Raw genomic sequence first — 15755 nt, forward strand, 5'->3', positions numbered from 1 at the left:
GTAGCTCACACCAGGTATGAGTGTGCAATACCTAAAACAAAATGAATATATGATAATGCACAGTGACAATTTGAATGTCCTTCAACCACGTAAAGCTGCAGCAGCATCCACCGGTCTGCAGGTGTTGATCTCTTGGGCGGTATTCGTCAACTATCAAAGTTTTGGGATAGAAATTATTTTGGACCAATCACGGTCAGGCATCATACTCCAACAACCAATCACATTCCAGAATTGTAGTGAGGGTGTGTCCAAAAAAAGAGTGCGGTGCGGTGCCACCTCCCTGCTGGCCAGCGAGAGTTTGGTTGAGAGGGTGCTGGATGGTGGGGGAGTACCACTGATGAGAGAGCGGGCGAAAGAAGGGACTAATTCAGCACGCATTTGGAGGACTATTACTTTAATCTACTGGATAACTACTGAACACCTGAGCAGGGTTTCTTTATCTACTGAGTGTGGTGAGTTCAGCAGAGACACGGGGCCTCAGCTCGTGGTAGTGAGGATGATAGTTGGTTAGCAACAGTAACCGTTAGCTAGCGGATTATTGTGCCATGACTTTTCAATGATGGAGGACCATCAGTTTTGCTAGTGTTAGCCGGGGCGCCGCACAACAAACGTGCTTTCTGTTTCACTCGGATATAGTGTTGAATGAACATGAGTGATGCAGGAATCTGTATTTAGACGTGTATTGTTTTATAAGTTACCATGAAACTGTGTGGTCATTGTCGGCTTGCTTTTATCCCCACCCAGACAGGCGGCTTTGAGACACCCACACCCATGAAGGGATTGTGTCTCATCCCTAAAACTCTAATTTGCACATTTTGCTTTTTGGGATTTTTGTTCACCTTGTTATTTATTAAACTCGTAAAATCACCCATATAGGATCCCGAGTTGTGCTTTGTTGGTGTTTATCAGAGCTGTCCTTGCAGGCATCATGTAGAGCGGGTGGGATATGGAGCACAGCACGCCAACTTTGAGCTAGCAAGCTAACCTAGCCGATGCAGCGGTGGGGGCCCAGACGGTTTATATCAATCCTTTAACAAACTATTTGCACAGTTTATGGCAATTGATTGACCCTCCTCTACTAAGATAACCAACCTGGGCGTGGTGTGCTTTATACTCCCCTGGCCCAGAGCTGAATAAGGGATGAAAGTAAGTGTTTTCCAAGTAGAAGTAAGGGGATGCAGTGACACTGCTGCCAGCAGACTCTCTGATCCCCTGTCCCTTGACCTGACCCAGATTCTGGTCTAATCAGCGCCTGCTTTAAGCATGGGACATGATTGTAGGTTAAATAACTCCTCTCAGCATTAATCAGCTGATGTTGTCTCAGATTATTAAGAAACAAGCCGAAGTGGTGCTTTCAGTCAATGGGTAACATTCAGACATGCCATTGTATCAGCTGTTGAAGGCATCAAGTGCCAGGTTTGACTAAGGTACTCTCTTCTGTTCTTTTTATAGCTCAGTTTGTGGAAGTGTTTGCTTTTATTATTGATGATGTAGGTGTTTATTCCATTGAATGTATGTAAGGATAAAACCACTTACCAGTCTTATTAAATTATATTTAATCCAATTTTAGTATTTTCTCGATTACTCCTTTGGTCCATGTCAGAAAAGTATCCCTCACTGTTTTTTTGGAGATATTTTCAAAACATTTTAATATTAATTGAGTTGCAGACTATTTTTAAAGATAAGTGCATGCCCTGTTAAAAGTCAGAATGCTCTTTATAGTTACCACTCACATTAACGCCTTATTTTTTGTTGCATAACACACTGACGGTTTGCCTTGGCTAAAATGGTGAGTGCATGTGGGTTGGTTATGCACTGGGATGGATGGGTAAAGGCTTCTGCACGTGTCTGTGTGGGCCAAATAAGTCCTTCTAAAACAATTGAAAAGCCTTTAAGCTAAAGAAAGACTGCAAATTAATGCAACCTAAATAAAGAACACACACAATCACAATCCATTTTTATTTGGTTTAAAATCCTCTAATTTGATCTGTAGAAATATGTTTTCTTTACAAAAGACTACGATAACAGGTGCTTCCTCATGCTTATTCTGTCACTGTTTATAAGATGATTATTAAGAAGGCTATACATTAACTGCTGACAGATTGACATATTTACAGTAGTCATCTTTTCATTTTCTTCATCCAATTCATTCAATGCACGATACACTTAGTGTTTATTAACAGACAGGTACACAGTTGGGATGTCATATTTTTTTAATCACCCAAATACCAGCAGTACTTTTATATAAGGTTAACCATCATTTCCCGCAGAGTGTTAACAGGAAATCAGCAACTACCATGAGTCACTTTGAAAAGCTTTGACACTTGACATTTAATCAGACATGGCTTGAAATATACTTACTAACCTGTTTTTTCAAAATGTTCCCAAAGGTAAATAATGGACTAGCTTTTGAAAGTGTTACTTCTTTTGAAAGTAATATATATTTTGTTATTGGAAAGATTTTGTTCAAATGAAAAACTAGTGAGTTTTCTTGGAGCCAGCATTTAGAAGCTGTTAGAGAAGCTGCATCACCCTTTTCACTTAACCATTAGCTTTAACATTCAGCTGTATAGAATGCAACTTGGTTGAGTAGATGTTTTATCTGAAATGGGATACATTTTAGTGGTAGGGCTACCACCATATGAAAGATAAACGATATAACAACATTTAAATCAACAATCCGAGATTTAGGTGTACCTGTTTTACTAAAGGTCCACAATAGCTTTGCTTTTCTTTAGCTATTGTGGTAAATTATTTTGTCAAAATAGGATTTTTCTGTCATTTTTTAAATAAAGACATTAATCTAATACTTATTTGACTTTGTTGTCTTCAATGAAGAAGTATTTTTAAAAGGATTGTTTGTAGGAACACTGGTAATCTTATTTAAGCTCTATAAAGTGAACTGTGTGACAGTTAGCAGCTGCATGGATTTGTATTGTCACTTTTTTTCTGCTGGCCAGACAAACATACTTGTTCTCCTTCCTACAGGTGGCATAGCGTGTTCTGCTCCTGGTTTCCAGCAGAGATGGCACAGAGGAGTGGGCAGGAGGACCCGGAGCGGTACCTCTTTGTGGACCGCGCCGTGGTCTACAACCCGGCTGCACAGGCCGACTGGACGGCCAAGAGGCTAGTATGGATCCCATCAGAACGCAACGGCTTCGAGGCAGCCAGTGTTCGCGAGGAGCGTGGAGATGAGGTGGTGGTGGAGCTGGCAGAGAATGGGAAGAAGGCGGTGGTCAACAAGGACGACATTCAAAAGATGAACCCGCCAAAGTTCAGCAAGGTGGAGGACATGGCCGAACTCACCTGCCTGAACGAAGCCTCTGTTCTTCACAACCTCAAAGACCGCTACTACTCTGGCCTCATCTATGTGAGTAACAACTTGAAAGTCTTAAAAAATTATTATGTTGAAAGTTTATTTGAAGAGATCATCACAAAGAGTTGATGTAACAGTTCCATCCAAATGTCTGTTGGCCCTTATATATATTAACTTTGTGATAAATATTTATTTTTTGTCAGGCTTGATGTACTTTAAGTAACCTCATTACAATGTATTGGGAAGCAATTGGGTTTTATTGTAGTGCATTTTACCACATTAGTGCATTTATAGTCTAAAAATTGTGAGGAAGTAACCTTCCGTGTCTTCAAATGAACAATTGGTGTACATACCTTTTCCATAGCACTTCATACTTGAGTCTCTGCATTCAACAGACTAAGAAACACATTACTTTCAATGAACAAGCCATCATGTCCTACATAAGCTGCCGATTTCCCCTGTGATTATGACCCACTTAGTGGCATGCATTCCTGGAATAGCCCAGACACAGAGCTGGTGGGCCACCTGAGACCTGGGCAGGAGGCCGGGGCTGAAGGGGTTCACACTCAGAGGCCCGGTCACAAAGACAGAAATGAGCTTTGCTAAACTACAAGAATGACTCTGGACAGATTGTGAAAATGATGGTTTGTTTCCATAGACAGCCGTAAAGCTGTTTAACTTACTTTGTAAATGGTTAGGAACAAAACAGATTCACATTTTAGATGAATCTTTCCTTTATGTTCAGGGGATTATGTCTCAATGTGTCGTTCTTAAGAGAAAGTAGCTGCAGTTGAAAGTACTTTTGTGGTTTTCTACCCTTGGCCATTAAGACAGAGCTTTGGAAGCTTCATGGATGAAGTCATGACATTTCAAATGTTAACGACACTATTTACTCTTTGTGTTGATTAGTCATCAGCCAGTGTATGGCAAAACCAGCAGCATTATAGCATCATGCCTCTCAGAGGAATGATTACAGGAAGTAATCTATGGTATTTTTACTCTGCTGGGATTTATACTGTCTGTGATGTCCATATTCCAAGAGCTACATTGCATTTAAGTTTGTATCATATACTTTGATTTGCAAAATGTTCTGTGTAGGCCTGCAGCTTGAAGTTATTGTCATTATTGATTAATATGTCTAGTATCTTCCTGATTATCACAACAAGGTGAAAAAAAATGGTATATCATATTCTTGGGTGAATTCATTCAATTTATTAAGACAACACTTTAAGAACCTCTAAATATTGCATATAACAGTGAACATATACTGTTCGTCTGACTGCCTTTTTGTTATGTTTGTTTATACTCCTGTTCTTCCTTGTAAAGCGACCTTGCGTCTCATGAAAGGCGCTATAAAAATCTAAATTATTATTATTAAAATGGCATCTGAGAAATGACTTGACATGGCCTGTTAAAATGTTTGCGGATTACCAGTCATTTTACTCTTAGATACGTCTCATCATGGTCTGCTGCGTCTAATACATGGTGTCTTTTTATGAGCAGTATTGGTAAAGGAATGTGACAAACGGTTATATATAAATAAATGGATTTATATATAATGGATAATACAACCATCCATCCAAGCTTCAAAATGCATACATTTGTTACAGTAATAATAATGTCTCAATCCAACATGAATCTAATAATCTCCTTTGATGCTTGACATATTTGTTTCTGGTGCTCTGCTGTATTGTAGCTAAATATAACATTCAAGCACTATAATTAATGTGGTGGGCTGGATGTTGTGACCAGACAACGTGTGAGCTCTGTGGTCACTGTCTGCTGGTGGCTGCATGCCAATAGCCTGCTTTGCTAGCTTGTATCTCCTTAAAGCACCAGTTGTTTGCCACCATATTAAAACAAAAACCTTACAAAAACCTTACATTTTTGAGTTCTAGTGCATTGCATCAAATTTGAATGGGACATTTTAATTTCAAAATATCTATTTGGCTATTGTGTTCCAATTAACATAAAAATGACTTTTTCAAAGTTTTGAGGAATTCCATTGAGATTTAGGGGTGCCACCTAAGACATGAACTTTTGTGAAAATAGACAAAAAAAATTCAATTTTTAGTCTTATTTCCAGAAGGTTGACCTGGAAATGTTGAGTACAGTGAACTTTTATACAGTAACAAGTTCTATAGGGTTATCAAAGTAAAAGTTGTTTGTTTGCCCTTTGGGCAACTTGGGCATTTCTCAGAATTCAACTTTCAAGATTCTCCATTCATTTGTCCTATAGACAAAATGAATGGAGCTCAATGTGCCAGAGTCCGCTCCACTGAGCAACGTCACCAGGGAGAAAGAGAGAGGAAATGGAACCTGAACTCTGAACCTAGCCCGTGCGTCTCCCCCCAGATATGTCTCCCCACCCGCCACCCAAGAGTAACCGTCCTTTTGCAAGCTTGCGATTAGCTTACGATTACCTTGCGTTTGCAGCGGCGAAGGTTTGGCTGTTGGCTGCGGTCATGTTCAACTGCCTGCAGCACATTCTGCAGGTGCAGGAGCGTTGGTGACATTTCAACCTTGTAGCCAGTGACACAACACTTGGTGGCTAAGGATGTCATGTGGAGCACCGGGAGATTGCCGTCATCTCCTCCAGCTCCTTTTCACAGCGGGACTGCCTGACTGCTGCAGCACTTGACGCTCCTCTCGCCGCTTCCACACACACACGCTGGGATGGTTCGCCCTCAGATGTTGGATAGTGGATCTGTGTTTAGTAATCCACCTCTGCTCCTCATCACTCTCCGACACCAAGGCTGGAGATTGCGTCATCTCTTCAGCTCCTTTCACAGCGGGACTGGCCTGACTGCTGCAGCAGCTTTGGACGTTCTTCTCGCCGCTCTCACCTTTGAGCTGCAGCTTTTTTTGTCCAAGTAGACCAAACGGTGGCAGCGTCTGTCGGTCTTCATGCTGTGCCAAGACAGCTAGGTCTTCTGGGTTATCAATCCCGGCTTTACATCTATTGCGAGGCCACAGCGAATGTGGCATCAAGTCTGCACTCCATTTTCTCCAATTGTTTCGCTGTGAGTCTCTACTGGAGCGCTTGGCTCTGGAAATTGTCCGCGCAGTTTGTTGTCTGTTACGCAATTGACTAAGTCTTACCATCTTGTGGCAGTCACGCCCTTGTCCTCGCTCACTCGATGGGATGTTGGCCTTCTGTATCGAACAATGGCCGGCGACCTGCCTCCAGCGGGACACCTTGGTTGCTCAACTGCGAACAGTGCTCCGTTTGCCCCAGGTGTTCCTTGCAAGCACTCCAGCGGTAAGACTCTGACCGACCAGTTGGCAGTTGTTGGCGCCCGCGTGATGATGCCATCCTCAACTGGTGTGATGCTGGGCCCCAGACCAAAACCAGCTGGTCGCGACTGCTAGTCTGCCAGCGCGACCAGTTGGTGAGGGCAGCATCTTACGGAGAGCGCTGGATCCTGGGGGTGGGTTGTGTTGTCGAGTGCCTGGGAATGAAAACGACAACAAGTCATGGATAGTGTATAAAATTCAATATGCTCTAGCATAGCTTGAAGTAGTCACTCAATTATGATAAACCATGCTGTATTTTAGCTGTACATCATCCAACTCATCATTACACAATGATAACTACTCTTTACATCACTACCGCAGAGAGCTAGCCGTGCTTGCTTGCAAAGACACCTTATGTTTTTAAAATGTTAATTTTAATACAAGGACAAGGATAGAGTTTAAAATAATATCTTGGCATACTTAATATCACTCAATTATGATAAACCATGCTTGCATACAGTAAGCCTCAAATTTTAGCTGTACATAGTCTAACTTCAACATAACTTACCGTTACTACCAGAGTAGCTAGCTGTGCTCGCAAATATACTTTAAAATGTTAATTTACTGTAACAACTACAATGCTACTCTCAATAAACATGAGACATCAATACTCTGAATATGACATTGTCCACTCTAGAATAGCTGCTACTGTTGATGTTAAGCTTAATAGCTTAGCTAACATAGATAGCTAACTGTGGTTCGCAAACTATTGCTAGCTAACGTTAGCTAGATGTAATGAGCACCAAATACCTATAAATATGACTTAAGTATACAAAGACACAACTACAGATATGACAGTAATATGTAATAATACATACCCAACACAAAAACAGAAAGATCACCTCAGTTTTCTTGAACTGCAGTCTTGTTTACCTCAGATCTCCATGGCGCCCATTGAGCACTGTTTACCACTTTATCCAACAAAAACAGATAAATCATATAAATCATCATGTATTGGAAAAATATTTTGCATGTGTTGTTTCTACATATATTGGAACACTTTTAGCACCCAGCCATATCAAAATTCAAGAATTGTGTTTTTTGATGCACCAGGGGTGTCCAAACTTTTTTCCCCGAGGGCCACATACAGAAAAATATATACGAAGGGCTGGGCCATTAACTAGAGGTTTATTGCCTCATAAGTTCAGTTACAAGTTAGCAAAATCAATCAAATGTAGGTAAATGATGCTTGTGAGTGTTGGCAGCTCATCCCTTAAAACAGAACCCTCAGGTTGATTATAATAAGGAGAAATAGGAAGGGTATATTTCAAACTTGGTCATTGGGCTTTTTTTGTTGGAAAATGTTTCCAACTTTAATTGACTGAATTTATTTAAAAAGTGGTCTTATTACCACATGAATACTACTGTGTAATATATTTTTACATTTATATTTAAGAAGTGCAATATAAGACAAGTTTAATTTGTGGGCCATATTTCATTATACTTTTTGAATTTGCAGAGGGCCGATTCAAAATGGTCGGCCCCCGGACCATAGTTTGGACACCCCTGTTTTATACTTAGAGATGTAAAAAAAGAGGTAATCTCTTTGCAGACCTTGGTTCCAGAATTGTATTCTTCATGAGCTGAACTCTCTCTTCTTCCTACGTGAGCTCCAGCAGTGTAGACATCAAGTTCAGTTTTTATTTATTCGACTGAAAATAAAGAACATCTTTGTATTTAACAATAGTTTCAGAGGGCTTTTAAGGGGAAAGACTAACCCCAGCCCCATTTCTTTGCTCAGGGAGGCCCATGCTGAGTCACGCTGTAACCACACTGCCTTAACAGAGTTCTTTGTGTTCACTGATAAACAACAGCTGTCTGCTCAAATAACTGAATTTTTCTTTCAGTGGGTTTTTTCTGGAAACCGATGCTTAATCAACAGCTAATCCATGTCATCTTTAAATGTCTCTGCTGTTCTACAGGGTTACCGACATCTCTTTCCTCTGGTTCAGTTTGCATGCTGAGTAAATCCTCATGCTGCTAAATTGCCCTTTTTTTAAATTTCTCCTCAAAACCAAAGTCCCCAAGTGTGAAGCGAATGACATTTGATTACTTCCATCGGCTCAGCAGGCAGGTAATCATCATGCTTCAAACTAGTGGACAATAAATCATAAAACAGGAAAAACATTTAAAAACGACTTTATGGACTTATGGCTTATGGCAAAATGTTTCATTCATTGAACGTTTGATGGATATACTATTTGATACCTGGCTTTGCTGATTGATTGAACAATTACGATTCAAGCCAGTGGCGGAGGATAAAGGAGGACGGACTACACAGTGGTAACGATGTCACTGTGATGTATTATTGAATGCCTATATGCTCATCCTTTGTTGCATTGATGGAGCAGAGTGCTCATCCTGAAGATGATGGTTGACCGCTGCAGACTGAGAGCGTTATGTGGAAACATCATGTTCGCCTTTATCGACCGGCTGTCTCTCTATTCATAGAGCCTACATCTTACTGGAGCATGCGTCTCTTTATTCACAAATGAAACCTGGACAGAAGATTCTCCCAAATGTCTTTTATAAAGAAATAGACCTTCAATGATGGCTCTACTTTCATTTCATTCACAAAGGCTCTTCAGAAATCCTTTCGGTAACGTTATATTCACAGTCTATTGTTTATACATTCTCACACTATGTTTAGCATTTAACATTTCTTTTTTTACTGCATCATGTTAATAGTTGAATTCTGTCGTGTAGGATCAACTCTCTCAGCTGTTTGAATAAGGCTCCTTTTGTAGGTAGTCAACAAAGAACATAGTGATGATAGGTTTGTCATTTTAATCAAGTGCTGTTGAGTGAAATAAAGAGAACCAAACTTCATATTGTGTCCAGGCAATAATGGAATATGTGTCGTGTGAGGCAAATGGAATTCATATTTCCCTAGGAAGTCGGCATAGACACATGATTTTCAGTGTTTAAGAATATGGTACAGCCCAGTTAGCCCACTAAGTTCTGAATGGAGGGCACTGATTCATGCAATAGCAGAAGAAAATGTTTCCCCTTTTCCCATTGAGAGAGGCCCTGTTGCTAAGCACTGCTTGGTTCCCAGACATTTATCTGGACATTTCCGGAGGGATGGGAGCCCTTTCAACAGTTTCAGAGTCCTCCTCACATTCTCTTGAGTTGTTGTTTTAGGACTTTGTTGACTATCTCTTCCAACCCATCTATTTGGTCAAAATATGCAGCTGCATTATCTCTGAGATGCATATGTAGTAGATGATATCCTAACGTCTTCAGTAACTGTAAATAAAGTATTTCAAATTAAACGTAGGCATCGTCCAGAAACAATTTTCTCTGATATGACAGTCCAGTCATTTTGCCCAGTGAATGAGTGAGCACTTTTAAAAAAAAAAAATAGAAGTTTTTAAGGAAACTACACAACACAATTGTACCATTAGGTGGAACAAATATATACACATAAATCAGTGACTGCAGTGCATTGACAATCTGGCAAAACAAGTTTGAAAATGTCTGCATATCAGATATTGGCAAAAATGTGATATTGTTCAGCGGCCTAAACTGACTGTATCGATTGTTTGAGTCAAAGTCTGCATTTTGAGAAAGGAATGAATCACAACTAGCTTGCTGGCTGGTTTGTTGTTTTGCCTGGTTGTGTAGGTGTCCAACTGCTTGCCCTCAGACTCCCACTAATCCCTCAAATACCCCCGGGGTCCCCCGCCAAGGACAGCCAGCTGAGTCACGCTGCTCCCCTCTGCATGTGGCCCATGCTGGGTCAGGAGCGCTGATCTGTCTGCCTGGCGCTGCGCCCATAAGAAGGGGCCTGGGAGGGGGTAATTATTGCGAGGGGCCTATAGTACATCCTGAGTTGCATGGGTTATATTTTTAAAGGCAATTGCAGTTAGCAAGGTGTGAGTATTGGCCTCAGTTATGTTTCAAAGTGTTGCTGCTGGCGAGTTCAGAATAACAAAATCTTTGTGTGGCCAGGTTGAGGCACAGAGCTGTGTCTAAAGCATCTGTGCACACGGAAGAGGAGCGCAGGGGGATTTTGAAGGCCATCTGGTGACATAAACCACACACACACACACATGACCAACACCAGCACACCAGTGTGTTACTGTAATATATGCACATCCAAGAGTTCTTATTTCACACCTTCGGGCTCCATTGCTAGCAGCGTTTGTATTTCATTAAAATCTGTATTTGAATAGTTTTTGGGGTAAAATTGAATGATTTAACATCATTATTATGTTGAAATTCAACTATATCTACTACAATATTACAACATGAATAATGTTTAGCCTCTGGTTAGCCAAACATTTTCTTTTGTATGTGAGTAGAACAATATCCTACAATTTATAATATATTTAAATATAATTTATGCCATAATAAACAATGTATATATTAAGTGATAATATTGAATTACGGCCCAGCTGGAGTTGCAGTAACATCACAATGCAATTTGAGGCTCCCCAGTATCAGACGGCAGATATGTGTTGTGTATGTGTGATGGTGCGGTGTGACCCTCCAACCTGGCAACGGTTGTGATGTGTTTGTCAGTGTGTTTCTCTCACTTAGACACACACACACACACACGCACAGACAAAATCCCCCCTCACACAGCATGCTTCGGTCATGTCACCATTGTTCCAGCTCAACAACTGGGTTACAGGCCCGGGGCCCCTGCAGCCCACCGGCCATCACAGACAACATCATTTACAGAATGTGGCTTTGCAGCACAGCTAAACAAAAAGGTCCGAAAGGTGAAAAAAGGGGAGGCACACAACCTATAGGAGTAAAAGGTCATTAACGTTGCATCAACTAATGTTTAATGCAGCTAATTAGAGAAGACGTTATTTAAATCTAAACTTTAAAGCATGATTATCAATGGATAGATGGGTGCTCCTCATTCAGCATTAAACATTTCTATTGTTATGCTGTGTCAAGATGTCTAATCCCAGTCACTGATGTGTGACTCAAACAGCCATAATCCGGCAGTGTCTGCTGTCTACCCGCTGCACTCTTGAGTTAATGGAGATCACCAGCAGCAGACATGTCAGGGATTAACCCCGTCCTTTCCTGTCTGCCTGCATGTCTCCCTGCATTATTCAACTGAGGAACCCTTCCACTTTACAGTTAGTAAAATCACCCCCTTTTGGATCATCACAAACCACTGCTATAGAGCAGAACAGGTAGCCATTCATTTGGTAGCCAATTTGAAGTTGCACCTACTCATGGAACATTTTAGATGTTCAGGATATAGACGTTGAGGACAAAGTATTAAAATGTTCTTGAATGAGGCCTTTTTGTTTTGGTGCGGACAGGAAAAATGTTAATATAGCAATTCAATTAGGACTGAAAAAACATTGTTAGGGTAATGAATACAAATATAATTCTACAGGTATTGTAAAATAGTATCTGTGAGCTAATGATGATGGGAGGGTTGCTGTCTGACTTTTAACCATGTTTTCCTTTCTGTTTATAGACATACTCCGGTCTCTTCTGTGTGGTCATCAATCCCTACAAAAACCTGCCCATCTACTCAGAGAACATCATTGAGATGTACAGGGGCAAGAAGAGGCACGAAATGCCCCCTCACATCTACGCCATCTCAGAGTCTGCGTACAGATGCATGTTACAAGGTAAGTGTTACCTTACCTCAAAATGCCCTTAATGTCAATGTATGGACTTTAATTTGTTTCTGTTAAAAGCTAGCTTGTTTAAACCTGAGCACCTGCATCGCCTTTTTAAAAGGTCACACCCACTCAACTTATTTTATATGTGAAAAGAGGCATAATGTGATTATCTAAGTGATTTCAATGCCACCTGAAATGTCTCAGCCAACATTCAAGGATGTGCTTTGTTTGCTTTGTACTAAAGGCTGATATATCTGCGTGGGCTGCCGGTGCCCAGGTATCAAAGTTGTTTGTCCAAAATATAAAAGTTTGTTCTTGCTCTGTGAAGTCCTGTCTTCTCAGATGTTGTTCTCAAATGCTCCACATCAAGTTTGTGATTTTGCAGGTCATTTCAGGAATGCCCTGTTGTGAAAAGGGCAATAAATTATGTTTGAAAAAATCTAAGTATGTTAATTTCACCTAGTGCACAAGCTGACATTTCAAAAATGAAACAAACTAAATAAAGCTACAATTTTTAGAATCTTAATTCATTTCAGGCTTTGCAGAAGGGCATTAATACAGTCATTTTCAAGCCACTATCTCTTGTTTTTCCACACAAATATGAATAGTGGCTTAGTGCTGATTTTCAAAATGTTTGCATATCTTTCCCAGTGCATCTGTGGCTTTTAGGCTGCCTGAGTTATCGCACTGATATGATTTTAACCTTTTGAACATTTAGAAAGAAACACAATCTTGTAAGTGAAGGCCGTCCACTCAGAACGATGTCTTCAAAGATCCCTGCCTGCTCGTTGGCGAGTTTCCAGGCTCTAAGAGCAGTGACTGACTGGGATCAGACCAGCGAGAACAGAGAGGGTGACCCCATTGTGCTCAACAATAAGTCCTTTGTGTGGATGTGAGGGCCGACCAGTGGGGGTGGTGACAAACTGGACAGTCCCGTCAGTCCTTTTCGGCTTTGCTTTCCTCGTGTTGGTACACAGAAGCAAGTTTCGCTCATGTCAACAAGTAGCTTGATGATTGTTTCCCCCTCTTTAAACTCTTTTAAACAACTCTTTACAAGTGAGAATCGCAAGACATTAACTTACTACATACCTACTTCCCCATTTTTACCACAAATATTCAGTTTATAAACATAGTTTTCCTGTATTTGTAGTCTTTAGGCTTTGGTCTAATGATGATGTTGATTAAATTGAGTTATCTCTTCAAAGCTGATGATGGTCTAGCACAGGAACAGTTTCAGTAGTTGCCTTGCTGTGGGTTTTGTTGAACTCTGCCAGCTCGTCGTTTCGTCCCGCTATTTTATTGTTATCACCTCCTCCTCTTTTCTTCACACCCTCTATTCTCTACACACCACGTTTCTACATGGATGGACATAAACACGTGGGGGCAGGGCAGGGCGACCTGTCAATTACTAATGCGTTGAACATACTTCTGCTTTCTTAAGTAAATGACCACAAGCTTCATTCCCCGTAAGACGCTGCATGTGTTTACTTTATGTCTTGGATTACTCAAGCGTGATTTGTGATTTTTAATGCACCGCTACTCCAACCCTTTTTCAGTTGTGGTCGTTTCAGAATGAACAGTGTGGTTCAAAAGGAGGTTTGTAGGTTGGAGATTAGTGGAGGCCAGCTGCTGTTCAGCCGCAGCCCTGAGCATTTCAGCAACCTGGTTAATGTAATAACATCCAGCTGCACGGATTAGCACTGGTGTTGTTTTTGTTTTACTCTTTTCTCCAAGTGGCCAATAAAGACTCTTGAAACCCAAATACTTAGGCTGATATTATCACAATGATTTGATATGCGGCAAGTTGTCTACTAAGGTTTCTGTCATTTTATAATACTGTAGTGTTACGCATTTTCTGTAAAATCAATTAACAGTTCACGGATAAAAGAGCCAGAAAGGAATGGAAAACACCTCACTTATCAAGACTCTGAATACATTTGATGCCCAACAAATATTGAATACTGCTATACTGTAAATCAGTCCTCTAAATGATGATGCATTATAGTGCTTTTTCAATTAATCATTTTATTAATTATTCAATTTCTAGAAAACTGTCTTCATTTTCAACTTTTCTCTGTCATTGTAAGTTGGATATGTTTGGGTTTTGGTGGGCAAAACAAGAATTTTAAATGTCAACCTGATCTCTTGACATTTTTATGATCATTATTTCACATTTTAATAAGATAAACAATAATTTGATAAATGGAAAACATTATCAACAGAATAATGAAACAAAAGATACTTAAAGCTCTATTCTTGTACAATAAAATATATGAAAGGTATAACTAACAGTGTATACATTGTCTTGCAACATTTTTGACAAGCTTGCGTTGTCTCACATTATAGGTCACCATATTGTCCGGCCCACACCGTGCTATTACAGAATGTTTCATTAAATCACAGTGATGAATATCAGACTTTCACACATCATGTTTAGACTTTGCAGTGTCAGTTGCCATCTGAACAAGAAAGAACATTTGAGATGTATAATTTGTTGCCATTGATTTATGACCTTTGGAGTCAAACAGATTGGCTAACTGCATCTACAGCTGAAGGGTGTCTAAACCTCGCAGGGATCTGTTAATTACCTCAGTATTGGTGTGAAGCCAGTCAGAACTCATATGGGATGTTAAATGAAGTGTTACCTAACAAAGACAGGGTGTTTAAGCAGACCTCCAGAACCTTCTGCACATCTGTCATTGATTAGTGGTCCAGATACTTTACATAATTACCCTCGCTGCTCAGTCAAGGTGAACTCGCTGCCGTACATGAAGCTACATTTTATCATATATGTTAATGTGTCGTAGGAAAATGCTGATGCTTTTAATAAAAAACGTGTCAAAGAACGGTCATGTATGCAGCTGCGATAGCTTCCAAGAGTGGACAGGCATCAGCACTGACAGTGTCCCTAGGTGGGGTTTTTATTAGGGATGTCCCGATCACCTTTTTTTGCTCCCGATCCGATTCCGATCATTTGATTTTGACAATTTGCCGATACCGATCTTTCCCGATTCGATCTTTATGCAATGCATTAAGAGAAAAAAAAGCATTATGCTTTTTTTTCTCTTAATGCATTGCATAAAGATCGAATCGGGAAAGATCGGTATCGGCAAATTGTCAAAATCAAATGATCGGAATCGGATCGGGAGCNTACGATGCCTTTGAAAATGGAAAACCCAAAAATGTTTCGGTAACATAAACATCTGGTAGGTGGTTGATATCGCTTACATTTCCACTCAAGGTCAACATATAAAATTACCTAGGATTTCCTTGAAAAAACAGAGGTTGAAGTTTTTGACAAAAAGTGATCCATCGAGACCTTTGGTTTAGTTAGATATGGCAGCCACATGGAAGGTCAAGGACATTACAGAAAATTGTAATATTTTGCAAAAATATTGTTTATTTTGTAATAAACAATTATTTACTATTATTAATTCATATAACAGAGTTGAGCTTGTCAATCTTAATCTGAAAATACAAAAACTGAAATATAGGTAAGAGAAGAAACTGACACTTGCCTTTCTTTGCCATCTTTCCTT

General features: G+C 40.2%; 1 protein-coding gene across 1 annotated transcript; it reads left to right on the forward strand.

Moving 5' to 3' along the window:
- The first annotated feature begins 307 nt into the window (after positions 1–307).
- On the forward strand, positions 308–12627 carry LOC104951634 (myosin-10). The gene is made up of 4 exons (XM_010778344.1): positions 308–452; positions 2989–3370; positions 12066–12222; positions 12602–12627. The coding sequence occupies exons 2-4, from the start codon at positions 3026–3028 to the stop codon at positions 12625–12627; spliced, it is 528 nt and encodes a 175-aa protein (XP_010776646.1). The 5' UTR covers positions 308–452; positions 2989–3025.
- The last annotated feature ends 3128 nt before the right edge of the window (positions 12628–15755 follow it).

Source organism: Notothenia coriiceps, unplaced genomic scaffold (genome assembly GCF_000735185.1).
Source record: "Notothenia coriiceps isolate Sejong01 unplaced genomic scaffold, NC01 NC01_scaffold00019000, whole genome shotgun sequence".
Classification (NCBI taxonomy): Eukaryota; Metazoa; Chordata; class Actinopteri; order Perciformes; family Nototheniidae; genus Notothenia; species Notothenia coriiceps.

What these genes read in the sequence shown, in the direction of transcription:
- LOC104951634 (XM_010778344.1), top strand. Translation starts at nt 3,026, where the DNA reads ATGGCACAGAGGAGTGGGCAGGAGGACCCGGAGCGGTACCTCTTTGTG. An exon ending in ACTACTCTGGCCTCATCTAT is followed by an intron (nt 3,371 to 12,065) that starts GTGAGTAACAAC and finishes TTCTGTTTATAG; the next exon opens with ACATACTCCGGTCTCTTCTG. An exon ending in GTACAGATGCATGTTACAAG is followed by an intron (nt 12,223 to 12,601) that starts GTAAGTGTTACC and finishes GTGATTTTGCAG; the next exon opens with GTCATTTCAGGAATGCCCTG.